A 27335-nucleotide genomic window follows, 5' to 3' on the forward strand; every position below is an offset into this window, starting at 1 on the left:
TCTCAAATAAATAAATAAAATCTTAAAAAAAAAAAAACTAGAATCTCCTTGTATCTATCTTTTCATTGCCTCTCTCTACTCTATAACGAGTAGGTCGTAAATGCTCTATTTAGCTACTTATCTTTTTTGAGCTGTATCTTGTGAAGCATAGCGATCTACAGCAATGGCTCATTACGTCTGACCACCCAGGACAGAATCTCAACTCCATCCACTTCCTAGCTGTGTAACCTAGGTATTTCCTGTAACTTTTTCTGAGTCATAGTTTCTTCATCTGAAAGTGAAGATATAGTAACCTACAATTTAGGATAACAACACATTGTAAGAATTAAATGAAATAATCTATATAAAATGTTTAGCCCTAAGAAAGAAAAGAAGCTTCTAAGAGCCTGAAATTGGGCTGGGCTCTATCAACTGTGCCTAGCTGTTGTTAGGAGCTGTCCTGGCACTCACAGCAAGGCCATGTGGTTCTCCTGTTGACTATAAACCATTTCACAGCACACCAACATCAGACAAGGCCACTTAGTGTCCCTGAAGGATCAAGACAAAAACAAAACAACTCTGTATTAGTGTCTGAACTCAGACAAATCAAGAAGTTTGTCCAAGCCACAAAATGACCAAATACCTCCCTAACCTATTTTGAGTGACTGCGCCTTCTTTACCAATTATATCATGAGCTTCCCTTTTTCCTTCCACCTTCTATATAAGTATTAAGATACCTAATCACAGCATTTGTGCTCAGATAAGCTAGAGAGAGAATTGAGCTGCTCGATGTCAAAGCAGGCAATTAAAGCAACAATGAGCCAAAGCGGAATTAACGGTGAAGGCTCTAATCACTTCCATTATCCTATGGAATCAATTCTCCCACTGTTTGAGGGCCAAGTGGATCAGCGCAAACTTGGGGGTCATCTCACTGTTGAGGGGGTCCCTAACAAGTGTTTTCTGCAGATTTATGGAACTAGGCCATTGTGAGGGGTGGGGAAGAAAGGGTGGTAGGAATGGAAAAGTACTGGGTACTGAGAGAGTGGGTCAGTTTCCTGATAAGAAGACCTCCAAATGGGGACACCTGGCTAGGAATGCAACTATACATAAGAGCATGGCCAGCCAGCAGGGGCTGAGTCTGACGGCAACTCTCTTCAGAGCCTGCAATGCACTGGCTGTGCACCAAGTCTGGTATGGGGAGGGCAGTTTTCCCCTGTGAAGCCTGCTAGGTAAATCCTTTTTAATTGCTATGGTCAGGTGTGAAAAATCACCCACAGGTATTTTTGTTTTGTTTTGTTTCATAGTTTTAGATTTTTTTTTTAAGATTTTATTTACTTGATGTGGAGGGAGAGAGCATGAGCTAGGGGGAGTATGCAGAGGGAGAGGGAGAAGCAGACTCCTCGCTGAGCAGGAAGCCTGATGTGGGGCTCCATCCAGGAACCTGTGATCGTGACCTGAGCCGAAGGCAACCACTTAACAACTGAGCCACCTAGGTGCCCCTACCCATAGGTTTTTAACCAGCAGTCAGACTCAGAATATCCCCAATTCCTGACATCCCCAAATCACCAAGGCCCAAATCCTATGATAAATAAGTTGGTTTTAGCATCCTTTTACTGAGACATACCCTAGTCTCAATAATCACGTGACTACAGGAGTTTTCTGGTAGTCTATGGTTGGAGGGCATTGACAGCCCCGAGCACACAGTAAGTGCCCCATACATAACTATGTACAGCTACATTTCTCACAACCCTGTCTAGCACCATTCATTCCCTATTTTCTACGCATCAGCCATATTGACCTCCTTCCAATTTTTCCAACATGACCTATTTCTTCTGTAATAAGGCCCTGAACAAACCCTTTCCTCTACCTGCTGAGATTGAATACACAAATGGACAATAGGACTCTGACCTAAAATCTGCAGTAACCATCCCAGGAAATCAACCTATTATTCTACAGTAACCAGCCAGGAAAAGCAGCCTAGAAGTCATACTTGTAGGAAGTCATACTGCTATCTCTAGAAACAATCCAGAAAGCCAAACAAAAACTTCACAATAACTGTCCCATGATAGCCAGGACTTGATTAACAATTGACAGCTTTCCTAATATTTTTCCCTGCTTCCAATTTAGGACCAACCAACCAAAGAAAGCAAATATGCACCCCTAACCAATTTCATAGGATGTTCCTCTTCTAGGAAGAATACGGGGTCAGAGCATGCCACTCCCAAATATGCCATCTTGGCATATTATTTTGAGTTAAAGGCACTTAAAAAAAAAAGCATATACAAGAAGGGCCCTCTAACCTTCCTTTTTTTTCCTGAAAGCAGGAAATAAAACTCTCATGTGAAAGGTACCCTCCCTATACCAGTAGGATTTTCCTATCACCAGCGACGGGAAGTTGAAGCTGAGATAAATGTGTACAGACAAACCTTATTAAACTAAACCCTTATGTTCCTAGTTACTTTCCCACAATTAACTGCCCCAGCCCAAATCCCTTTGTTACATTATCAAAATTCACTACTCTTTGTGCAACCTATTATATAAGCTTTCAGTCCTATCTTACTGGGCTCTTGAGTTTTCTTGTGATGGGTCCCATGTACATGTAAGAAATACTAAATAAAATGTATATGCTTTTCTCCTGTTATGTCTCCTGACATAAGTCTTTTTTTTTTTTAAAGATTTTATTTATTTATTTGAGAGAGAGAGAGAGAATACGAGAGGGAAGAGGGTCAGAGGGAGAAGCAGACTCCCCGCTGAGCAGGGAGCCAGATGCGGGACTCGATCCCGGGACCCCAGGATCATGACCTGAGCCGAAGGCAGTCGCTTAACCAACTGAGCCACCCAGGCGCCCTCCTGACATAAGTCTTATATCAGTTTAATTATTAGTCCCAGCCAGAGACTCTAAGAGGGTAAAGGAGAAATTTTACCTCTCCTACAGTAGCCCACCTATAGCTTTCCCCTGCCACACAGCCTCCAACCAGGGCATATCAAAGCCTTCCCTTTTTTTCCAGTATAAAGCTTTCTTACTCCACTGCAGTAGCAGAAAGCAACCCTTATAAATTTTTAATTTACTTTCCTCTTTCCTGAATGAATTCATTCCTATGTATTTAAAATTTTAGAACCATTTCAAATCATTCATGTACTTTATTACTCACCTCTTCTTTTGGAAAATAATTATCGTCAGGGACAACCTGTGTTCCATTCTGCTGTTCTTCTCCTTTCTTTCTTCATCTATGTGTATTTCTGCCACGTACTTATACATGAAATCCAGTGTCAAGCATTGTTCCTTTGATGGTTGGTCTCCTAGGTAATTACCTGTTCTTTTATCCAAAAAATGGGTGGGAATTGCTAACAAATTTGTTCCCCCCCAAAAAAAGAAAATTGTAAGAAAATCCAGAAGTGAAGTCATCACTTACATTTTCTCATTTTTTCTTGATTATTACCAAAATGTTTGGGGACAAGAGTCTCCATATTTCTCTTTAAATTTGTTTCTTCCAAAATCAGTAAAAAAATTAATAAAATAAAAAATTTTAAATGCTCACCTCCGTAAGTGTAGTTACCATCTGTCACCAAAGTTATTACAAAATCAGTAACATTTTAAACCAAATAACCTTCCAGTTTGCCAAGCAGTGTGTTTATGAGCCTCTCAATTGTTTAGTTACTGTTCATAAGCACAAATTTCTTTAGCTCTAACCCAAGTACTTGTTCTCACTTTATCTTCAAATGAGAGTTACATTCTGGTATTGAAATCCATTGCTGGGTGCCTGGGTGGCTCAGATGGTTAAGCGTCTGCCTTCAGCTCAGGTCATGATCTCAGGGTCCTGGGATCGAGTCCCACATCGGGCTCCCTGCTCCTGGGGAGCCTGCTTCTCCCTCTGCCTCTCTCTCTCTCTCATGAATAAATAAAATCTTTAAAAAAAAAATCAATTGCTTGCAAGCTAAAGGCAGTGCTTTAAAAAAAAGCCTTAAAAATAAACATAATCTTAGAAAATACAAGTCAATTGTATTCACTTAGAACTTGTTTAGAAAGAATAAGATATAATACTTTCATTGTTTCTTGTAATTTGTCACCCAGCACAAGTTACTTAATACATTTCTGACTTGTTTCCTCACCTGCAAAATGGAGATAATAGTACCTGCTTCACAAGATTGGCCCTAAGATTAATCATGGTAACTCTTGGGTACGGGCATTAGCTTTATCCTTTCACTACTTATATTTAAACAAAGAGGTCTCTCCAAAAAAAAAAAAGAAGAAAATAATGGCTACGTAACGTCTAATACTCATTTCCGGAAAGTATAAAGTGATCTTTCAAGTAGCCAAGCACAAGAAATTTCTCTGGAAAATTTATTTTTCATTCATTTGGCATCAGATAAATCTGGTTTGGAAATGGTCTTCCCCTTCGGAAGAAAGTCACAGCTGTGACACAGTCTTTCCATCGATTTCCTCCCCTACAAAACCGGGATAATACCACTTACTTCAAAAGGTTGGTTTAAAAAATTAAACGAGGAAATATACGTGACGTGTCTACCAGGGTTTAAGAATCCAGAACTTAAATAAATAAATAAATAAATAAATAAATAAATTGATTTCTTGTAGACAATTTTAAAAAAAAGAATCTAGAGCTCAATAAATGGTAATTACAGTAACACCGCTCGTTAATTCGAAAAATATTCAAGGATCCCTCACTACTGCAGATGCATAAAGGTTAATAATCCTCTGTCTTTACCCTCGCCTTTTAAGAGAGAACGAAGGGAAACACACAGAAACACCTCAGAACCACTTCTGCAAGGAACTAAATTCACTGTCTTCTTACACCACCGGACCCTTAACCTTGGGACAATCAGCAGGCTTCCTCAAGTGCAATTACGCCCCCTAAGCCCTGCCTCCCTCAACTCCGCGCTTAAGGTGCCTACCTCTGCGCCTGCGCTGTGACCTAGATTTGGCGCATGCGCTGGGTGGGATTGGCCGGATTAAAAACCATGGCGTGGATACCAGTGGAGTCTGCAGTAGAAGAGTTGATGCCCAGGCTGTTGCCAGTGGAGCCCTGCGACTTGACAGAAAGTTTTGATCCCTCCGTACCCCCGAGGACGCCTCAGGAATACCTGAGGCGGGTCCAGTGAGTGATTTGGCCCTGTGCGGGTGGGCTGGTCGTCCGCTCTGCCCCTGGGCACAGCTCGACCCCCTAAGTGTGATAAAGCCCCGCCTCTGTTGCCCTTCCCAATCTCTCGCGAGGTAGGGTCGAATCAAGATCACTTGATTACATATTTACCTGGGCGAGTTTTTATGAGCCTAATTATGTTTACCTGTGTCAAGATGTGTACTTTTTGATTTCCTTGCTTTCAATCCAGTTAATTTCGGAAATACGTTGTTTAGTACGTGAATGGCAATTCTGAACTTTTTTTCTTATTTCGTAAAGAACCGTAGAAATGGATCGCTCGTTTTACTACACATGAACAAAGCACAGCCGTAATCACATTTCTTGCATTTATTACTTATTTGTAGGATCGAAGCAGCTCAATGTCCAGATGTTGTGGTAGCTCAGATTGACCCAAAGAAGTTGAAAAGGAAGCAAAGTGTGAATGTTTCTGTGAGTTTTATTACCCAGCAGGGGATTCTCCCCTTTCCCCCTCCCCCGCCCAAGTGGAAAGATCAAGACTTTTCCTATGGTATCCCACAGTATCTTCATGCTATATGTAAGATTTGACTACTCCCTGTGATATTAAACATTAGCTTGTACTTTCCCCCCAAAAGGACAGTTGGCATTTACTGCCTCCAGAGAGGTTTTCAGTAACCTTGGCATTCGTGGAGACTCATCATACTTTAGGGCAGTCCTAAAAGACTCTTTAAATGGGTTACTTATGTTATCATTTATTTTTAGGGAACCTTTTTCCATTTGTCTTCATAATTATTCTAGGGCTGGTGTTTAATGTTATTTAGTGTAGTTGGCATGTTCTGAATTTGACTGTGTTTTGTTTTTTAAGAAGAGAAACTCAAGTATCTTAATGTTTTTCTAGCTACTTGCACACCTTGAACATTTTTGTTCATTTATTAATCCAGCATATTTTTTATTAAGTGACTAGGTTGTGCCAGGCACTGGGAATACAAGAGAGAATGAGACACAAAAATCCCCACCCTAGTAGAGTTTACATTCTCCTGCGGAAGACAGAGAGTGAACAAGCAAACTAAGTAATTATATATTGTGACTACTGATAAGAAAATTAGCATGTATAATGATCAATAAGTACAAGGTAGAGTTGTCGCAGAAGGTCTCTCTAAGGTCGTGCTATTTAACCTAAGGTCAAAGGAGAGCAGCAGTTTTTAAATTGTGTTAGGTCCTTTTCCTTTTATGTTCCAAGTAATTTCTTTATCTGATATTTATTATCAGGATATTTTAATTCAGATACTATAATGTTTCATATAATTTTTTTTCAGAAATTTTTAGTTGATGGACAAGAATGTCATGCACCTAGCTTTTGAAAAGTACACTTTTATCTCAGGGCAGTCTGTCGTCAATTATGAACTGTTTTGCTGTCTTAGGAAGCTAAAGTAGCCTTTGTAAAGTCAAGTGTCTTAGATTATTTGAGTACATTCTGCCCATAACAGAATTCTTTATTTGGGATATATCTCTTTGTTTCAAACAGTTTTTTTATTATAGAAAGGTAGGACTAAGTTCTATCTTCAGGGCTCATATAATTTAGATTTCTTAGTTTAAAAACTCCCAACTATAAACCATTCCAGATTGCTCTTATTGAAGTGACTCCACAAGGATCTTTTCCTAATGTTTAAACTTGGACAGAAATAATGAAGTGAAAGGCCTACTTTTTTGCATCTGCAAGAAGTGTAGTTTCTTTCTTATATAACCTTAATCATTTACTTTATTACTTTTCATCTTGATTCTGCTTTTACTTTGCAGAGGCATGAGATTCTAGTTATAACACTAACATTGATTCTAATATTTATGAACTGATCTCCAGCTTTCAGGATGCCAACCTGCTCCTGAAGGATATTCTCCCACACTTCAGTGGCAACAACAACAAGTGGCACAGTTTTCATCTGTTCGACAGGTAAGTGTACTTTAATTATTTAATCAGATTAAACCCCTTCTACCAGAGAAAGACATATGGTTTCACTCATATGTGGAATATAATAAACAGCGCAGAGGATCATAGGGGAAGGAGGGAAAACTAAATGGGAAGTCATCAGACAAACCATGAGATACTCTTACTATAGGAAACAAACTGAGGGTTGCTGGAGGAGAGGTGGGTGGGGGATGGGGTAATTGGGTGATGGGCTTTAAAGAGGGCACGTGATGTGATGAGCACTGGGTGTTATATGCAACTGATAAATTATTGAACTCTACATCGGAAACTAATGATGTAATATATGTTGGCTAATTGAATTTTAAATTAGACCACTTCTTGCCTTCCTCCCTCAAGATTTATTTCTGTTCTTAGACTGTAGCTAGAAAAATAAGATTCATTTTTTTTTTTTTTTTTTTTAGATTTATTTACTTGAGAAAGAGAGCACACACACATGCAGGCAGGCATGTGAGTTGGGGGAGGAGCAGAGGGAGAGAATCTTCAGCCATATTCTCATGAGCAATGAGTGTGGAGCCCGAAGAGGGGCTTGATCCCATGACCCAGGAGATCATGCATGACCATAGCCAAAACTGAGTCAGTCACTTAACCGACTGAGCCACCCATGCGCCCCAAGATTCATTATTCTGAAGGATAAAGTTAAAATATTTATAAATCAATTACCAGATTATAATCATTAGACATAATACAGTTTAAAACATGTCTTCCAAGTTTCAGGATTGTTAGGATGTTTCATAATTGATTTCTTTTCAGTTATCCATTCTCTGAAGGTCACTTGCCTAACTTTTCTTCCTTTAGAGTGTGATCAGACATAGAAGTCACTGGAAATCACAACAGTTAGACAGTAACGTGACCATGGTATGTAAGTTTCTTTGGTTAAGTTGTACAGTGTGTGCCTATTTGAAATAGTCCATATTTCCTGCCAGTCTTTAAAGATTCACTTACTTAGTTTATATTATTTTTGTTCTTTTTTATTCACCATTAATAGAAGCAATTCTGTTGTATTAGTAGCCTTAAAAGTATAGAATCAGTAATGCAAGTTGTTATTTTTATGGCAGTTTTAATCCACAGCATCTTGAGAGACTTTGAATAGGTAATTGTTCAGCCTCTACAATTTTTTTTAAGTTTTTTTTTTTAAGATTTTTTTTATTTTTTTGACGGAGAGAGAGCTAGTGAGAGCAGGAACACAAGCAGAGGGAATGGGAGAGGGAGAAGCAGGCTTCCCACCAAGCAGGGAGCCCGATGTGGGACTCGATCCCAAGACCCTGGGATCATGACCTGAGCCGAAGGCAGGTGCTTAATGAGTGAGCCACTCAGGCACCCCAGCCTCTACAAATTTTTAAGGGTTCTTCTAGACATTGCCTTTTTAGAAAATAAATACATTTTCAGTGTTTACAAAAAGATTGAATAAAGGCTTATTGGATTTTCCTGGTGAGGTAATGGCGCTAATACCGTGACATTTTAATAAAGCCTATTGTGCATATTAGAAAGTGGTATTTTCTGTGCTTTATCAGCTTAGATATAATTTTCAACTTCAGGAGATAGGTCGTATCTGGACTACTGAATAAAAAAGGGAGTTGGAGAAGAGATGGATATATTTCTCCAGGACAAGACTTTTAGCTTTTTAGGGAGTCTCATATTCTTCCTGAGAATCATACATCTTATCTTCATGCAATCCTTATCTTCAGAGGAAAAAATTGTGTGCACCAGGGCACACAGTTTTGCTCCCAGTTTCAGGTAGTTCATAGATTTCAGATTTTAGAAGCTTTCTCTGGGCAGTGTTTCGTAATATCTTTTACATTGTAATACCTTGGGATAAATGGAGGAGGCTGCTTGCATAGCCCTAGACTATGAGCTGAAAGCTGAGAAATTCAGTATATGGACTCTACTTGCTTCTCCATACCAATTAAAAGCTCTGCTCTAGGAAATGTGTGAAACGAACTAACATCTCTTGCCCAAGATCATTTAACTCATAAAAGGTATAGCTGAGATTCAAACCAAAGTTTGGCCATAAAGCTTTTTGCTGTTCTGTGAGGCCTCCTGGGAAAAGGGGGTAGGGGGACAGGTGGTAAGTAGGTAAGTAGACGTATTTTTTTCTTGCTCAGTAGAAGGACTTTTGGGTACATGCTTACTAATTCAAAAAGAAGCTGCATCAGTAATATTATGACAATATAATTTTGTCAGAAATGTAAATGACCAAACATAATTGATTGAATAAATTATGATCCATCAAAACAGTGAAATATTAATAGCATGTTTATCATGGCAAAAGTAAATGTTATGTAAATAATGAAAAATTTTTAAAGTAAAGTACTCTGACATTTTATTTAAAGTAACTAGATAAATATAAACATTTATTTATTGACTTACTCAGTCATTTATTAAGCACCTATCTTTAATAATCAGGGTATTCAGTGTTACCTGAAATAGAAATAGTCTCTGACCTAATGGAGTAAAGGGAACGGGCAGATACATTGTTCTAATACAATAGGTTTTAACCTTTCAGGGGTCTCATGTTTGTCCTGAGAATCTAATGAAAGCTATTTATCCTCAGGAGGAGAAACTACACCTATGCAAAGTAATGTGTAAGGTGTTGTGTACAATCAAAAATTGTTTTGTCAATGTTTCTCTCCACTGGTCTGCATTTGGTAGTGTAGAATAAATCTGTTCTTTCTTTGATTGGACTGCCCTTCCAAGTATGTGAAGCATTTAATTCTGTCTCTTTCCCTGGCATAAACATCTTTCATTCTTGTGTTTTTAGTGCATTTTTCCCATACCAGTTTCCATCTTTATCACCCTCTTGAACAAACCCTTATTTGTCAGTATCCAAACTAAACACATCTCACATAATATGTAACACTTGAGCACTGTATTAATTTGCTAGGGCTGCCATAACAAAACACCACAGACTGGGTGTTTTAGCAAACAGTAATTTATTTTCTCACAGTTCTCTAGGCTAAAAGTCTAAGATCAAGGTATTAGCAGGTTTGGTTCCTCTTGAGTCCTCTTTGGCTTGCACGTGGCCATCTGGCTATGTCCTCACATGGTTTTTCCTATGTGCACAAGCATCTCTAGTGCCTCTTGTTATGTCTACATATCCTCTCTCTTTTTATTTATTTATTTATTTATTTTAGATTTATTTATTTAACAGAGAGAGAGAGAGAGCATCCTAGAGAGAGAACACAAGCAGGGGGAGTGGGAGAGGGGGAAGCAGGGTCCTGCCCGAGCAGGGAGCCTGACGCAGGGCTTGATCCCAGGACCCCAGGACCATGACCCGAGCCGAAGGCAGATGCCCAATGACTGAGCCACCGAGGCACCCCTAATTTATTTTAGAGTGTGTGCACATATGGGGGGGCATTGGGGAGGGGCAGAGGGAGACGGGGAAAGAGTCTCAAGCAGACTCTGCACTGAGCGTGGAGCCCGACAAGGGGCCTGAGATCACCACTAGAACATAAACCAAGAGTTGGACGCTTAACTGACTGCACCACCCAGCTGCCCCTAAATTTCCTCTTCTTATAAGGACATTGGTTAGATGATGAAAGGCCACCCGAAAAGCCTGGTTTTAACATAATCCATTATAAAGGCCTTGTCCAAATACAGTCACATTCTAAGATACTAGAGGGTAGGGCTTCAACATAGAAATTTGGGGGGGACAAATTCAGCCCATAACAGGCACCATATCTTTCTGTTGAAGTGGTAGGAATATAGAGGACTTTATATCTTTTTTACTATTCCATTAAAAAAAACAAAACATAGAAATAAGTAAATTTTTTTTTCTTTTAGCCAAAATCTGAAGATGAAGAAGGCTGGAAAAAATTTTGTCTGGGTGAAAGATTATGTGCTGAAGGAGCTGTTGGACCAGCTACAAGTGAAGGTCCTGGAATCGATTATGTGCAAGTAGGTGATCTGTGGATAAACAAAAAGGGTTCTACTTTTGGTGCATGATTTAATGCAAAGATTCTGCAAACTACAACCTAGGCCAAATCTAGTCTGCAGCCTGTTTTTGTACAGCCCATGAGCTAAGAGTGTCTTTTTTATAATACTAAGTTACTGAGACAGTGTGTGGCCTGCAAAGCCTAAAATGCTTACTGTCTGGCTCTTTACAGAAAATGTTTCCCAACCTATGACCTAGTTAATTGGCTCTTTAACTTAAAAATGTGCAGCCCAGTTTCTGAAACAATGTACTGTGACTTTTCTTAGGTGGGCTTCATATCTCTTAGGTTTTAGCTATGTGTTAACTTCGTGAGTTAGATAGTATCAGGGTTCGTTTGTTTTTTTAATGATTAAGCATGGGTTATGACTTGTGAGTAGTCAGGGAAACAAAGGAAAACATGACACAATTAGGTGCTTAAAAATGCTTAGTGGATTTCGTATTCTGGAGATGAAGTTTTAAAGTTATATTTAAATTTCCTGTGGCTTTATTCTAATCATAAATTATGTGGCCAACTGGTTCTTGGCCCCCCAAGGTGTGTGTTTTTCCCATTTAAAAGTAATTGATCCAAAAAATGTAAAAGCTCTAAAAATTAGGGCACCTGGGTGGCTCAGTAGGTTGAGCATCCAACTCTTGATTTCGGCTCAGGTCTTGATCTCAGGGTCATGAGTTCAAGCCCCACATTGGGCTCCACACTGGAGACTACTTTAAAAAAAAAAAACAAACACCAAAAATCACTAAAAGACCAAGAACCCAATTAAAACAGAAAAGGCAAAAGAAATAAATAGCTCACAGAAAGAAAAATATGAATTGCTGTTAGAAGATGCCATATTCACTCATAATAGAAATATAACTCATAACTCCACTGAGCTGCTATTTTTGATAACATTGGCAAAGGAAATTTGATACGCTGTATTAACAAGGGCTGGGAAAATAGGCACTTTTACACATGGTGGTGGGGTATAAATAGATTCAGATCTGGAAGTGAACTAACTTGGCCCTGTTTGTTACACAATCTGTTTTTCTTTTGGATAATAGCCCTAATGGATGTTACATTTCAAAATGTGTTTTAATTTGACAAAAAATTAAAACTTATTTAGCTTGTTACTACAAAATATATACAAGGAAAATACACCATGTGGAAGAACCATAACATAAGGAAGCAGAGTTAACGCACATCCTCCTCTTAACTTTCTCTAAAGTCAGTGCTATTTTCGTAACGAAGGCTCCCAGCATTAACCTTCAAAATACTTTTTTAATTGAATTATATTAGGTTTGAAAAAAAAATTACTCTGAGTACCCTTAATTCCTGAAAATGTTAGCTTTAGCTGAAGATTTTGAAAGTGTGCAGCATGTTAATCATAGTATCAGTTTAAGAAATTTCATATTTTAATTACTAAAGTCATTATTTTTAAATTTATATATTCAAATTGCAAAACATTTTTTGAGGCATTACCAACATAATAGTTGATGGAATGTCTTATTATAATGGGTAATGAAGGAATTTCCTGTTATTCATTCTTTGTTTTTAAAAAATGTGGTAAGAAATTGACCAGTTTGAAAACAATGAATCACCCTTTATAATGCCATTTAGTAAATTTCAGTCTTATTTTTCTTTCAGATTGGTTTTCCTCCCTTGCTTAGTATTGTTAGCAGAATGAATCAGGTAAAATCCATCTAATAATAAGAATGTATGTATTTTGTTGTTTTCTATGTGTATGAGAATATGAACACATTTATTGAATACTTACAGTATATAAGGCCCTGTCCTAACCTCTGTAACAGTTGTTATTTAATCCCCAATACAACCCTATATGGAGAATTATTGTTAATATCCAATTTTTATAGATTTGGAGACAAAATTCAAAGTTAAGTGACCTGCAGGTGGTTTTTCAGCAAGTTACAATGGCAACACTGGGATTTACCCCCTGTTTGATCTAATTCCAGAGCTCATGCTAAACCATGTTGCTAAACTCTTCAATTGTATACATTTCAGTTTTAAGTCTTAGATTCTGGGGTTTGAAGTAAAACTAAGGTTAGATTGTTATTTCTAGTTCCAGATGTCCTGCACATCCCATTAAGAATGAAATACATAATTTCTTGGATCAGAAGCTTCTTCACTCTTTTAGGATGAAGAACTCTGTTATCCATTTAAAGAGCAAATGAAAAATTTGATTGTTTTGCCTTCACATAGCATTGGTTCCCTTGGAAAATAAGTTTTTTTAAGTGTCGTGGTCTATTGTAAATCATATACTGGTCTCAGTTACTTGATCATTTGCATTAAAATACTGTAGTAGTTATACTAAATTCAATGAGTGATTTTTGTTAAGTGTCCAACTATGCTTGAAGAAGCAAGAGAATACTTTCAACAGTTTAGTAAATTCTATCTATATAACTTTGAAAACAGAGCTTTCTCCAGCTAACTTTCTCCTTATATTTTGATTTTGACTTAATGAAAATAACTTGAAGGTATTTATGCAAAGGTTTTTTTAAGAGCGTGTGGAATTTTTCAAGTATTTATAAACTAAATTAGTAGTTACAAACTAAATCCTGGGATTTAAGCCAAGGTATTGATACTTGAAAGTATATAAAAATATGTCTAAAAAGCCTCTTCTCTCTGAGTGAGCCACCTAACCAAATTACTAAATACAGTCAGTTTTCTCTGGAAGTCTAAAGAACGAGGCTATTTTAGATATCAGAGTTGCTTTCTAACCAAACTTAATGAAACCCATGTTGAACTTGTCTTTGTTTTATTACTAATACATTTCTTTCACCTTCCCTTTCCCCTTTTTTTAGGCAACAGTAACTAGTGTCTTGGAATATCTGAGTAATTGGTTTGGAGAAAGAGACTTTACTCCAGAATTGGTAGTATCGCATCTTTTTATTTTCATAATGCAGACAAAATTGTATAGACTTATTTTATATATGAGATATGACTCTAAGATATTTATGTATATGTGTGTATTATACTTGTACATATAACTACATGTACAATGCAAACTATGCTTGCTTGCAGTGAAATAAGGAACTTACAGTAGAATGCAAATCAACATTAAACTTCCTTCATTGAGAAAGATTTGCCTTGGAAAAAGTCAATTAAAGAGCTTATTTAGGGCGGCTGGGTGGCTCAGTTGGTTAAGCAACTGCCTTCAGCTCAGGTCATGATCCCAGAGTCCCGGGATCAAGTCCCGCGTCGGGCTCCCTGCTCGGCGGGGAGCCTGCTTCTCCCTCTGGCCCTCCCTCCTCTCATGTACTCTCTCCCTCTCATTCTTGCTCTCTCAAATAAACAAATAAATCTTAAAAAAAAAAAAAAGAGCTTGTTTATATCCTGGGAGAAGCAACTTATCTTACTGCAGTCCAGTAACAAATAGATCACCAACTGACATCCAGTTTGGACATCCCATTTTGAGTAGCACTGGCTTAAAGAAATTTGAAATGCATTTTCTTTTTTGTTTGTTTGTGTGTGTGTGTGTTGTTTTGTTTGTTTGTTTTTTAAGTAGGCTCCATGCCCAACGTGGAGCCCAACATGGGGCTTGAACTCATGACCCTGAGATCAGTCAAGGCCTAAGATGAAATCAAGAGTCAGATGCTCAACCTACTGAGCCACCCAGGTGCCCCAGAAACAGTGACTTTAAACATTAATTTTTTCCCTTAAATGTACATGTTATATAGTAGAGATTTAAAAGAATAAAATACAAAAACAAAAAATGAAAATCTCGTGGTAAAGAATATGATCATTATACTTACATAAGAGACTTAGCTACTTGGATGAATGGCAGGCTTCAAAACTTGTACATTGTATTGCAGTGTTGGTTTATCTGTTTCTCCCAGCAGACTATAAGTTTCTGGTGGGCAAAGATTATATCTTACTCTTTGACAGGGAGCTTTGGAGCTTCAGGTACACTCTTTTGCAAATATCCTTAACTATAAAAAATATATGTTTCTAAAAATTAAATCTAACTTGAAAGAATAATAAAATTTCTTCCTAGGGGATTAAGCATATTATTTATATCATGTCCACCAAACTGACCCATTTTTGAAGGTGAAAATGAGCTGTGAATATAAAACTATAAAGCAGAGGGGCAGTGCAGCATAGTTCTTAAGAGTATAGCTGTATTGCTGGGGTGTGACTCTCAGTTCCACCAGTAAGGGTATGTATCATCTTAAGCAAGTACTGAATCTTTATGTACTCTAGTTTCCTTGTCTGTAAAATGCAAGTAACAGCTCATAGGTTATTGGAGGATTCAAGGAATTAACTGTATACAAAGTCCTTAGAGTAATGCCTGGCACACAGTGCTTGCTATTATTATTGGTATTTGATATACTTTTGTAAATTGGATTTCAAGACCATGGTTAAGCATCCAACTCTTGAGCTCAGTTCAGGCCTTGTTCTCAGGGTTGTGAGTTCAAGCTCTGAATTGGGCTTCGTGCCCAGCATGGAACTAACTAACTAAATAAAAAGAAAGAAAGAAAGACAAAATCACGGTTTCTGATTCAGTGGTCAAACATGTCTTTTACATAGTGTAATTCATACATTATTCTGGGTTTTTTAGCTTTAGATTACATATATATATTTCTATGTGATACTGTAATTCATATAATTTCCATTGTCTTAATGTCTCAGTTTACTTTGATTCTCTCATTATTGACCATCTGGGTTCTTATATTTTATAATCATGACTAAATTATAAACATTTATACTAATTTCATTTTAATTATCATTTTCTCAGGATATTGCTAGGGTAGAATTATTGGATCAAGATTTCATAAGCTTTTGTTTTGTTACATTCTGCTTTCCAAAAGGAATGAACCAGTTAATAATGCCATTGGCAAAGGATTCTTATTTTTCCCTGCAATTCCAATTTAAGTTGAACCATGTGCATTTGCCATTTTTGTAGGTTAAAAAATTTGATTATCAGTAATTCCATATGGTTCCATCTAACATTTTATGATTTCTGTTTATTTTCAAATTTAGTGAATTTATAGTAGCACTTCAAAGTAAATGTAATTTGTATTTCCTTGAATGTCAGTGAAACTGAATATTTTTCCATCATAGGTATATTAGGTATACCTTTAATAGATAACTTTGTTCATATTCATATTATTTATTCATTGGAATCTGGATATTGAACTTTAAATTCTATATCCATTCTTTCTCTCTGATAGTGACGTTTTAGCACTATTTCCTGACCTGTTTTCCTTCTCGTCCTTTAATCTTTATTTTTTCAACTCTTTGTTGTAAGATTTTTATTTTTTTTTAACTTCTAAAGATTACCCACTGAAGAGGGTGATAAGTTTGGCTGTTCCTGTTAATTAGTGAGAGCATATTACCAAAAAGTAGCTATATTTGCCAGAGGAACTGACAACTGATTTACTAAATTTTAACTTAATTAATCCTTTGCTTCTAACCTGGAGTTAATCTGTCTCTTAAATCAACGGTGTTCAATTCCACTATCCAATTAACCGTACTATCAGAACTCTACTATTGAGAATATCAGTGTATAAAAACCGGTATCACAAAGTTTGCTTATCATAAACTAGCAAAAGGAAAATGGATCTTTTTTAAATGTCTTTACTTGGGATTACTTTAATTTTCTCTTGAGAAATAAATACAGCCTTATTTTTCATCCAAATGTGAGGTATGAAGGAATATCTTCAGCTATCTTGTTTTGGGTTTTATTTTTACGTTTAGTATTACCACAGTGAGCCCACTGACTTTGAGAAAAGGCACCTCTCAGTATAAATACATCTTAGACAATCAGTAGAGGTTTAAGCACCATTTGAATACCTGAATACCAGTTATATATGGTAAATGTAGCCCTCAGAATTTGAGCCAAATTTAAATGTGTAATAGCTTTTTTGATATAGAAGAGAATTCCACTTACTATTTATAAAAGAAACCTGGATATGAATCTTTTGTTTAAGAAAAAGTCTTATTGATTTGGGGTAGCTTGAGGAGCTAATTTTTTTTATTGCATGAATTGCTATGTAAACATTGTTTAATATTCTTTAGGTTTCTCCAAAGTGATGTGTTGCTCAGAATAAACTCAGTCATATACACTGCTGGTGGAAATATAATTTCATATAATTTTTCTGGGGCACAATTCACTGATGATATCTCAGAAACATTTATGAACATACATACCCTTGGATACGACCATTTTATTTCTAGGAATTTAGCCCAAAAAATCAATCAGAGATGGTCTAAAATTTATGTTCAAGGATATTTATCACACTATTTTTTATATGACAGCAACAAATTAAACCTAAGTGCTCAACAATAGGAAATTGGTTAAGTAAATTATGGTCATCCAAAATGGAACATTCATTCCACAGAAAATTTAAGCGCCTATTGTGTTCCAACTCAAGTCTGGGTCCTAGGAGTATAATATCTAATTTTATACTCTCACAGAGTTTGGGGAAGAAAAGACTAAACCAGCAATGACAGGAAAGTATAAGTGTTTGGTGAAAGAGTATTATATAAGTGCTGTGTTGAGATTAATAACATTCCCTCCCAAATCCCATTTAACAACATGGGGGATATTCATTATGTATTGCAAGTAAAAAAGATGGCTACAAAATGTTATTACCACATTATTAATGTTACTATGATAATGGAACTTTATTTTTTTTAAAGTTGTACATATAAATACGAAAAAGATAAAAATTAGCATTTTTAAAATTAGAAACTGTCTGGATGGTGGGGTTGCAGGTGTTTTTTACTTTGTGCTTTTTGTATTCAGTTTTTCAGCATTTAGTATTTCTTCCTTTTGTAATTGAAAAAAATTTCATTTTAAAAGAGGATTGGGGGGCGCCTGGGTGGCTCAGTATTTAAGCGTCTGCCTATGGCTCAGGTTGATTGAGCCCCGCATCGGGCTCCTTGCACTGTGGGAAGCCTGCTTCTCCCTCTCCCACTCCCCCTGCTTGTGTTCCCTCTCTTGCTGTGTCTCTCTCTGTCAAATAAATGAATAAAATCTTTAGAAAAAATAAAATAAAGAGGATGGGGATGGGGTGCCTGGGTGGCTCAGTTGGTTAAGCATCTGACTCTTGATCTCAGCTCAGGTCTTGATCTCAGGGTCATGAGTTCAAGCCATGCATTGGGCTCCATCTTTAAAAAAAAAAAAAAAATTGGGGGATAGATTTAGTTTGCCATGATACTTACAGAAGTATCAAAACATTTTTTATAATTTTTTTAAGATTTATTTTTTTAAGTAATCTCTATATCTAGCGTGGGGCTTGAACTCACCATCCCGAGATCAAGAGTCGCATGCTCCACTTACTGAGCCAGCCAGGTGTCCCTCAAAACATGATTTCATCTAGAGTATAGTTCCTTTGTATAGACACGGGGCAAAGTTATAAAGTTATAAAATTATTTGTATATCTGTCTATAAAGGGCAGAGGAAAAATATGTGTCTTAATTTTTGCAAGGATTTATGCACATCTTAATGTAGTTTTCTACCTATAAATTGGGACTTCAATTATAGTAAGAATCTCTGAAATGAACTCTTTGGAACTAAGGGTATTTTGAAGTGTTCAATGTTCTGTGTCTGTAGTAAGAAGATAACAGAAAATATCAGCTGGCTGTCTAGATGATCCCTTGTTGTCTACATCCAAATATAATACAGTTAATGTTACATTAATTTATTCATAGCAAATAACCAGATACAACCTTGGACATTTTAAAAAATAAGTTAAACTTATGGTACAGTATTTGCTACTTACTACTTTTTAAAATCTTACTTAGGGAAGGTGGCTTTATGCTTTATTGGCTTGTCTTGAAAAACCTTTATTACCTGAGGCTCATTCACTGATTCGGCAGCTTGCAAGAAGGTGCTCTGAAGTAAGGCTCTTAGTGGTAAGTTACAACTTGCTGTTTCAAATTGAGAGCGCTCATTGATTTATATGGTGATAAAAAAGGATGCCATTGAAATAGGAAAACGTGGAATATTTTATTAGTCAAGATTAAATTTGGCCACATAATTTTAAAAAGCCCAAAATAACAGTAGCTTAAATGAAATGGACATGTTTTTCTTAGATAAAGGAAGTCTGCAGGTGGACAGAGCAAATCTAATATGGCAGTAACCCTGCTTTTGAGTTCTGCCTCATGTAGCTTCCGTTATCAAGTTCACCTCATGGTCCGAGGTGGCTGCTGGAGTCAGCCATTATATTCGGTTATAGGAACTAGAAAGAGAAGGTTGTCCTCTAACAAAGCTTCCCAGAGGTTCCACAAGCATATCTGGTTATATATATGTAACTCATTTAGCCAGAATTTAGTCACATGGCCATAAGGAACTATGGGAAATGTTTGCTTTTAGCTGGGGGACAGTGTGCTTAGGTTAAAATGAGCTTCCTTTGCTAAAGAGTAAGGGAAAACAAGAAGTTAGAGTGGTCAACTAACAGTCTGGCAAGATGATTGTTTCGAATTTCTCCAATCAGGCGCTTCACTAACTCATGCCTGCAGCATTACAATATAAATCTTATGCCAGATTAAGTTCACTTGTTATTTTTTTTTCTTTCATCCCTTTCTCTTACACAAAATGTATACTCATTCTCTATTGACTACTCAAAAATATTTTTGTTAAACATCCATGATATGGCCCAAATTAGCTTCTATGGCTTGTACTCCAAGCAAAATGTACTTGCTACTTGGTAAATATTTCCCATGTTTTGTTCCTAGACTTTATTTCCTCTACAGAAGTGCCTTTTCACTCTTCCAACCTGCATCTAAATACCATTTACTTTTCACAATCTGGCTCATATTCAACCACTTTCTGTGATACTCTCCCTGACCCTAACAATTAAAAAGAATTTCTGCATTCTGTTTTTTCAGTATACTTCATATTTTTTCCTTTCATTAAAGTTAATGTGGATATTTCATCTTCTCTGCTATTAGCACGTAATATGTTTTATTCAGCTTTGTTCCATATAGTGCTTGACACAGAGTTGAGTACACTAACATTATGAAAGTGTGTCCCAAGTTTGAATTAACATGTGACATGTCTGTTATAACATTACTCGATAGGTTATTGTAACTATATCTTGAAATGTATAAAAATAAACTTCACGCTCTGTAACACCACTTTATAAAATACACAGTTCCTGGGTAGCTCAGTTGGTAGGCGTCTGCCTTCGGTTTGGGTCATGATTCCAGGGTCCTGGGATCGAGCCCCTCATCGAGCCCCGCATTGGGCTCCCTGCTCCGTGGGAAACCTGCTTCTCTCTCTCCCACTCCCCCTGCTTGTGTTCCCTCTCTCGCTGTGTCTCTCTGTCAAATAAATAAATAAAAAAAATATATATATATATATATATATATATATATATATAGTTCAGCAACTACCTCCATCGTAATTGAGAACCCTGATCTGCTGGGAGTATTTTCTGGTATGTCTTATGCTAGAAGCCAGGATTTCATTCCTCAATTCTAAGTTCTTTAAAATATTTTTATATAGTTTGTTTTCACTACTGTCTAGTTAGGACATTGGGGGTTTTTTTTTGCTCCTCTCTTGGAACCGGGAAAAATCTCTCTCCCAAGTTATTCTCCTTTAAACCTTCAACGCTTTATTTCTTTTCCCTGTTAAGGACCTTTCTTTAAAAGATCATGCAGGGACCACCTCGGTGGCTCAGTCTGTTAAGCGTCTACCTTCGGCTCAGGTCATGACCCTGGGGTCCTGGGATCGAGTCCTGCATCGAGCTCCTTGCTCAGCAGGGAGTCTGCTTCTCCCTTGTCTGCTGCTCCCCCTGCTTTGCTCTCTCTCTCTCATTCTCTCTGACAAATAGATAAATCTTTAAAAAAGATCATGTCAGATGATTCCCAAGGGTTTAGTTTTCTCCTTTTTCTTTGAGGTTTTCTACTTCCATGTGATTATTACTATTATCTAATAAAATTTTCATATTTTGCATCTTAAAAGGAAATTTGTTTCAAAAATATTAAGGAGAACACTCTACATTTTTCTGATTTTTTTTTTTCTTTAGGACAGCAAAGATGATGAGCGAGTTCCTGCTTTGAATTTATTAATCTGCCTGGTTAGCAGGTAAGTAATCCTTGACTCTTTGCTTTGTAATATGTTATTAATGGAAAATACTGTTTTCATTTTCAAGCAGAGGAAATTGAGGTGTGAGGAAACAATATTTTATGTATCACAATTCCCTGTATTTCGAGTTTTCTCTAAAAGTACTGCTGCCGTGTAGATCTGTATACATTATAGCTCTATTATTTCCTACGGGCAAACTCCTAGAAATAAGTTGAAGGGCATGCATGTACTTTTAAAACTGAGATATTTATTAATAGTTTGCCTTCCAGAAACTCCTACCTTTCTCTTTTCCCAGGAAAGTGTCAGACTGCCCATCTTCTATTCAAAAGAAGCCCAGAAAAATGCCCTTTTTGGGCATTTTCGGTTGATATAAATATTTCCATTCTAATAAGAAAAAGATACAAATTATTTTTATTTGCATTTGTTTAATTACCAGTAAGGGTAAAAAATATTTTGTTGCAGTTTTTTTTAATTGCCTGTTTCTTTATTCATTTTCAGTTAGGACATATTTAGTATGTGTTTGATTTCATTTCTTACATTGAAATTCCACATTGAAAATGTTCTCATATTCTGAATTCATGTGTATGAGTATGTGTGTATTATACTTACACATATGCATGCACACATGTTTATTTTAGGTCTCTTTCTGGGCTTGATATTTTTGTACATTGGTCAGTGTTTTTAATCTAATGCCGATAACTTTTTAAAGCTTTATATTTAAATAGTGAGAAGGTAAATGATCTGTGTCCAGTATCCTTCCTCAAACAAGACAGTTTTTCAGAGTACACATGTGGTCAACATATACTTTCTAAATTTATAATTACGCTGCTGGTGAAACCTAATACTTAACTAGGCACTTAGTGCCAAGCATTTTTCTTAGTGCTTCATAATAGAAACTCATTTAATCCTTAGAAGGTAGGTGCTGTGATCAGTTACATTTGAGGAAATCATGGCACAGAGATAACTTTCCTGCCATCACAAAGCTAGTAAATTGTAGGGCTAGGATCCAAAACCAGGCAGCTTTGCTCCAGAGCTAAGTTCTGGACTATGCCCGTATCAAACAACCTCATCTCTTGGTAATAAGGATTAAATGAGAGCCCTAGGTGCTACGTATACTGGGTCTTTAATCCTCGCAACTCAGTTTTTTCTTTTACTTTACAGATGAAGACACAGGTTCAGAAACATTAAGTAATTAAGGTTCAGTAAACTAGTACTGAATGGAACCAGAGACTTAAACATATCATCTGACCACTAATCCACTGATAGTTTATAATGTGCAATTATGAGAAAAGAAATATCCAAGTAATTGGTCATGGTTATTTTTTTTTCCTCAGAACATTACGTAAAAATGGAAGATAAGTTCTAGGCTAGAAAATTTTCTTAGACTATAGGCTTCGCTTACGAAAACTTGCAGAAGAGGGGTGCCTGGGTGGCTCATTTGGCGTCGACTCTTGATTTGGGCTCAGGTAATGATCTCAGGGTTATGAGATGGAGCCCACGTTGGCATGGAGCCTGCTTAAGGTTCCATTTCCCTCTGCCCCACACAGCGGGCCCTCTCTAAAAAAAAGAAAAGCAGACTTAAAGAGGATTCTAGAAAGTTTGAAAAAAGATAACATAGACCTTGACTTTTTGCAGTAGCCATTTCAATATAAGTAGCAAATATTGTTATAAGTCTGTTGTGGTTTTTTTTTTTTTTTTTGGTCTTTTTTGTTTTATAGCTTTAAGGCAAAAACTGCTAATTGATAGAAATACCTATTCAAATGGGATCTAATAGCCATATGTTAGCCACCTTAATTATTTTATCAGTGAAAAATGTCTTAAGCTGCTGCTTCTGGAGATTCTCAAGCACATACGAATGCAGTAGAATAAAATGCACCCCCCAACCCAAGCAGTCCACCCAAGTTCAACATTTATTAACTTCACCAGAATGTTTCATCTGTCTCATATTTTTTGTCAGTGTATTTTAAACAAATCTCAGACATGTCATTTCTCCTGTTTTAGTGTATCTGAGTGATTAGGACCTTTTAAAAACATGACTCTAATACTGGTATCACGAACCTAATAAATTTAATAACTCCACAATATTATCTGATGCCCAGTTCATGTTTCATATTCCTTAACTGTCCCCAGAATGTCTTCTTACATTTGAATTGTTCAAATTGGGATTCAACCCTTTCCCTTTCTACAGTAGCCAGGGAGGGGTCCGACCATATGCTGTTGTTCTGCATTCCCATGGTAACTTAAAGAGAAACTTTCATACGTCCAGAGCCCTTGATATCCTGCAAATGAAGGAGGAGGATGTCCTCAAATTCCTCACAGGAGGAACCCACTTAGGTAGCACCAACCTTGACTTCCAAATGGAATAGTACATCTGCAGAAGGAAAAGTGATAATATTTACATCATAAATCAGAAGAGAGGGGCGCCTGGGTGGCTCAGTTGGTTAAGCATCCAACTCTTTATCTCAGCTTGGGTCTTGATCTCGGGGTCGTGAGTTCAAGCCCCATGTTGGGCTCCATGCTGGGCGTGGAGCCAAAACAATCTGGAGAGAACCTGGGAGATGCTTCTGCTGGCAACTCGTGCCACTGTTGCCATCGAAAACCCAGCTGATGTCAGTGTCCTGTCATCCAAAAATACTAGCCAGCGAGCTGTGCTGAACTTTGCTGCTGCTACTGAAGCCACTCCCTACTGCTGGCCGCCTCACCCCTAGAACCTTCACTAACCAGATCCAGGCAGCCTTCCTGGAGCCAAGACTTCTGGTGGTTACTAATCCTAGGACTGACACAGCCTGTCACAGAGGTGTCTTATGTTAACCTGCCTACATCGCTCTGTGTAATGCAGACTCTGCTCTGTGCTAGATGGACAATGCCATTCCTTATAACAACAAGGGAGCTCACTCAGTTGGTCTGATGTGGCGGATCCTGGCCCGGGAAGTTCTTTGCGTGCTTGGCACCATTTCCCATGAACACCCATGCGAAGTCATGCCTGATCTCTACTACTACAGGGATTCTGAAGAGATTGAAAAGGAAGAACAGGCTGCTGCTGAAAAGGCTGTGACCAAGGAAGACTTTCAGGGTGAATGGACTGCTCCAGCTCTTGAGTTCACTGCCTCAACCTGAAGTCACAGACTGGTCACAGACAGTTCCCTACTGAATGAAAACTGGAGTGCTCAGCCTGCCACTGAAGACTAGCCTGCAGCTTCCACTGCTCAGGCCACTGAATGTATAGGAACAACCACCAAGCAGTCTTAAGCCACTCTTCCACAAAGTCAAACAAAATGGAAATAAGGTTGACGGAAAATAAAACAGTTGTTTTAAAAAAAAACCCGAAAAACAAAACAAAAACCCAAATCGGGATCCAAGTAAAATGCACTCATTGCTTTGTTTGATATGTCTTGAGTCTCCCCATCAATTTCCTGGGTTTATCTCTTTGCCATTTATTTACTGAAAAAAAAAAGTCCTTTGACTTGTAAAATTTCCCATGTTTTGGTTTTGACAGCTATATCTTATCTTCATGATAGTGTTTAATGTGCTCATTTATCCCCCATATTTTCTATAAGCTGGTAGGTTGGTTTAAAGGTTTGATTATTATATAGTGTTATTTTGTTTGTTTGGCAAGACTCCATGAGTGCTGTTGTGCACATCAGGAGGCACGTAATGTCTGGTTGTTCCACTTTTAGTGTGAAGCTGATCACTGCATTCAGGTAAAGGGATATTGCAGTCATTATCTTTGTTGATGCTCAAATTGTTCCGCCTTTGGCCAGTAGGAACCCATTAGGTCAGTTCCTATGCTTTTTGTTCTATATAACCCTGGCGGTCTTTTATAGCTTTCTTTATTTCAGGTATATCAAGATGGTTCAAATGTATCTTAAGACATTTCTGGCCCCAGATCTGGAATCAGTCTTTTTTCCCAGGACTGCTGGTTCCTCTTCTAAAGTAGAAAATGGTATTTGGAGTCCACAATTTGGACATTAGGGAAGCTAGCTGTTACCAGGTTGGTCGTTGCCTTTAGGCCTTTTCAATGACCACAGGTAGGAAGTATGTATTTTTTAGAAAGAGAAAAATGAAATCGTGACCTCAGATTGAAATTTCAGTTGTTTTAAGATTACATGATTTTTCTTTAACCTATGTTTCTTTTCTCCTCTGCTGAAAATTCTGGTTTCTAACATTAACAGTTATTGGCTTTATCCAACAATATGCACATAATAGTTTCAGAATAAATATACTAACAGTGTTACTGATAGTACAACTGTTGAAATCAGTTTAAGAGTTCTTTGCAGTTCTTTTTCTCTCTGGTATATCTCACTAGGGACAAACACCAGAACATCACATTTTAGAAATTATTCCCTTCTGTGTGGTTAGGCCAGCAATCTGATAAATGAGAAGATCCATTTGTTTGGGTTTGGTGATTTTCTTATTTAATCTTGTTTTATAATTACATAAAATATTTACATTGTTCCAAAGTTAAAATTTTAATTCAAAGTACATTTGAAATATTTTAGAACCCACCTTTATCCTCTCTAGCCTTTCTCCCTTCTGTAGTTTTCCATTTATTATTAATTTTTGGTTTATCCTTCCGTTCACTCTTTCTAAAAGTGTAAGCAAGTATATATAAATATATCTGCATTCCTACACATCCTTACAAAAGGTAGCATACTAAACATACTGTTCTGTACCTTGTTTTTTTTCACTTAATAAATCCTAGAAGTCACACTATATAGCAGTGTATTTTCATTTCTTTTTATAAAAAAGGCTTTTATAAAAAGCCTCGAGTCTTCTGTGCAGATGTACCATAGTTTATTCAATGAGTGCCCTTATTGATGGATGTTTGGGTTATTTGTGGTGTTTTGTTATTACAAGTAGTGCTGCTATTAATATTTTTAAACATACATGAAATTCTTTTTTTACTAGGTATTTTGACCAACGTGATTTAGCTGATGAACCATCTTGATGTAGCTGGCTTCTCAGGGGTAGAAGATACTTGTGATGAAGGCAGTCTGAGGATGTACAGGGGCAACTTAAGTGAGAATTGAATTACATCTTCAACATTATTTGAAGGGTCTTCATCTTAACCTGTGCATCTGAAGTTAACATTTAGAAGATATATTGTATTGATTTGAATATCTGAAGTATTCTTTGGAAAATCCCAACCAGCCAGTTTTTGATGAACAGTTAAAACAGTTTTCTGTAATTACATGTTTTTAAAACAAACTGAGTGCCATTTATTGATGAAGCATTCTGTACAGAAACTGTATGATGAAATTTTACAGAGATCCTTGGTGCTTTTTCATTCTTTCTTTACATATACATACAAACTTTTATTGAAAATGTGTTTTGGTTATTAAAATCTTGTTTGACTCTTTTTTTTTTAAGATTTTATTTATTTATTAGAGAGAGAGCACAAGCAGCGGGAGCGGCAGAGGAGAGGGAGAAGTGGACTCTCCACTGAGTAGGGAGCCTGATGCGGGGCTCGATCCCAGGACCCTGGGATCATGACCTGAGCCATAGGCAGTCACTTAACTGACTGAGCCACGCAGGCGCCCCTTACTTTGACTCTTGAACAAAACAAAAGACAATGGATAAATGTCCTTAGCATTAGAATTAAGATTATTGGTTAAATGGCAAATGTTTCCATAGTCAGCAACAAAACTAATCAAATGTTTTCCCTTTAAGCTCAATACTTTTCAACTGCTTTATTACATAAAACTTTCTTAAATCATTTTGTATAATACCCTAATAAGTCATCTGTTTTGTCTGTCAAATCTCTTGTCATATCACTTAAAATTTACCTATTTCTTTATCAGGTAGGAATGTTTTCTACTTTAACAGAAGATCCAAGTAGCAGTGGTTTTTCAGTAGGGATTTATTTTTCTCACACAACCAGAAGTCAAGAGGAGCTGGCTACTGGTATTGGGTCGATGACTCCACAATACCAATGTATCTGAGAGTCTTATGGCCTTTCCCTTAAGGGTAACAAGATGGCCACTGCAGTTCAAGGCAATGTGTCTGTATTCAAGACCGAAAAAGGTGGAAGGACTCAGAGCCTTCCACATCTGATTCTTTTCTCATAAAAGGAAAACTCCCCAGAAATTTACAAAAGATATGTGTTCATTTGTTGGCCACAAGTATAACATGATCACCTCTAGCTCTGAGGAAGGTGGAGAAATGAAATTGTAAGCCTTTCCAGTCTTTCCAGTAGGAGGAAGAAAAAGAAAGGGGTGGGGAGAGAAAAGAGGATTGGAAATACCTGCAGATCTGGGGCACCTGAGTGGTTCAGTCGGTTGGGCATCTGCCTTTGGCTC

General features: G+C 37.2%; 2 protein-coding genes across 6 annotated transcripts in view; one reads left to right on the forward strand and one right to left on the reverse strand.

Moving 5' to 3' along the window:
- Window positions 1–3814, reverse strand: part of SEC23A (SEC23 homolog A, COPII coat complex component) — a 72618-nt gene extending 68804 nt beyond the window's left edge. Inside the window, exon 1 of the mRNA XM_073895133.1 lies at window positions 3132–3814. The gene's annotated coding sequence lies outside the window, so the exon portion shown is untranslated. The remainder of the gene's footprint in view (window positions 1–3131) is intronic.
- A 1093-nt stretch (window positions 3815–4907) lies between these two features.
- GEMIN2 (gem nuclear organelle associated protein 2) lies at window positions 4908–26700 on the forward strand. Of its 5 annotated transcripts, none has more exons than XM_025870142.2 (10): window positions 4908–5093; window positions 5480–5564; window positions 6952–7041; window positions 7873–7932; window positions 10858–10971; window positions 12627–12671; window positions 13802–13870; window positions 18750–18860; window positions 20978–21036; window positions 23225–25936. In XM_025870142.2, exons 1-10 carry the CDS (start codon window positions 4924–4926, stop codon window positions 23400–23402), a joined length of 981 nt encoding a protein of 326 aa, XP_025725927.1. In that variant the 5' UTR covers window positions 4908–4923; the 3' UTR covers window positions 23403–25936. The 5 variants fall into 5 exon arrangements, 4 of the variants coding, with proteins under 4 accessions (XP_025725927.1, XP_025725928.1, XP_073751236.1 ...); XM_025870143.2 differs by having other exon boundaries at window positions 24039–25936; XM_073895135.1 differs by having other exon boundaries at window positions 4908–5084.
- Window positions 26701–27335: the final 635 nt, after the last annotated feature.

The sequence above is a fragment of the Callorhinus ursinus genome, unplaced genomic scaffold, assembly GCF_003265705.2.
Source record: "Callorhinus ursinus isolate GAN/ISIS: 27379988/994484 unplaced genomic scaffold, GSC_fseal_2.0 scaffold8, whole genome shotgun sequence".
Lineage (NCBI taxonomy): Eukaryota > Metazoa > Chordata > Mammalia > Carnivora > Otariidae > Callorhinus > Callorhinus ursinus.

Bases quoted from the DNA above. Each gene is read 5' to 3' on its own strand.
- GEMIN2 (XM_025870142.2), top strand. From the start codon at position 4,924: ATGCGCTGGGTGGGATTGGCCGGATTAAAAACCATGGCGTGGATACCA. The intron at 12,672-13,801 runs GTAAAATCCATC...CCCTTTTTTTAG, and splicing joins TTGTTAGCAGAATGAATCAG to GCAACAGTAACTAGTGTCTT. The intron at 18,861-20,977 runs GTAAGTTACAAC...TTTTTTCTTTAG, and splicing joins CTGAAGTAAGGCTCTTAGTG to GACAGCAAAGATGATGAGCG.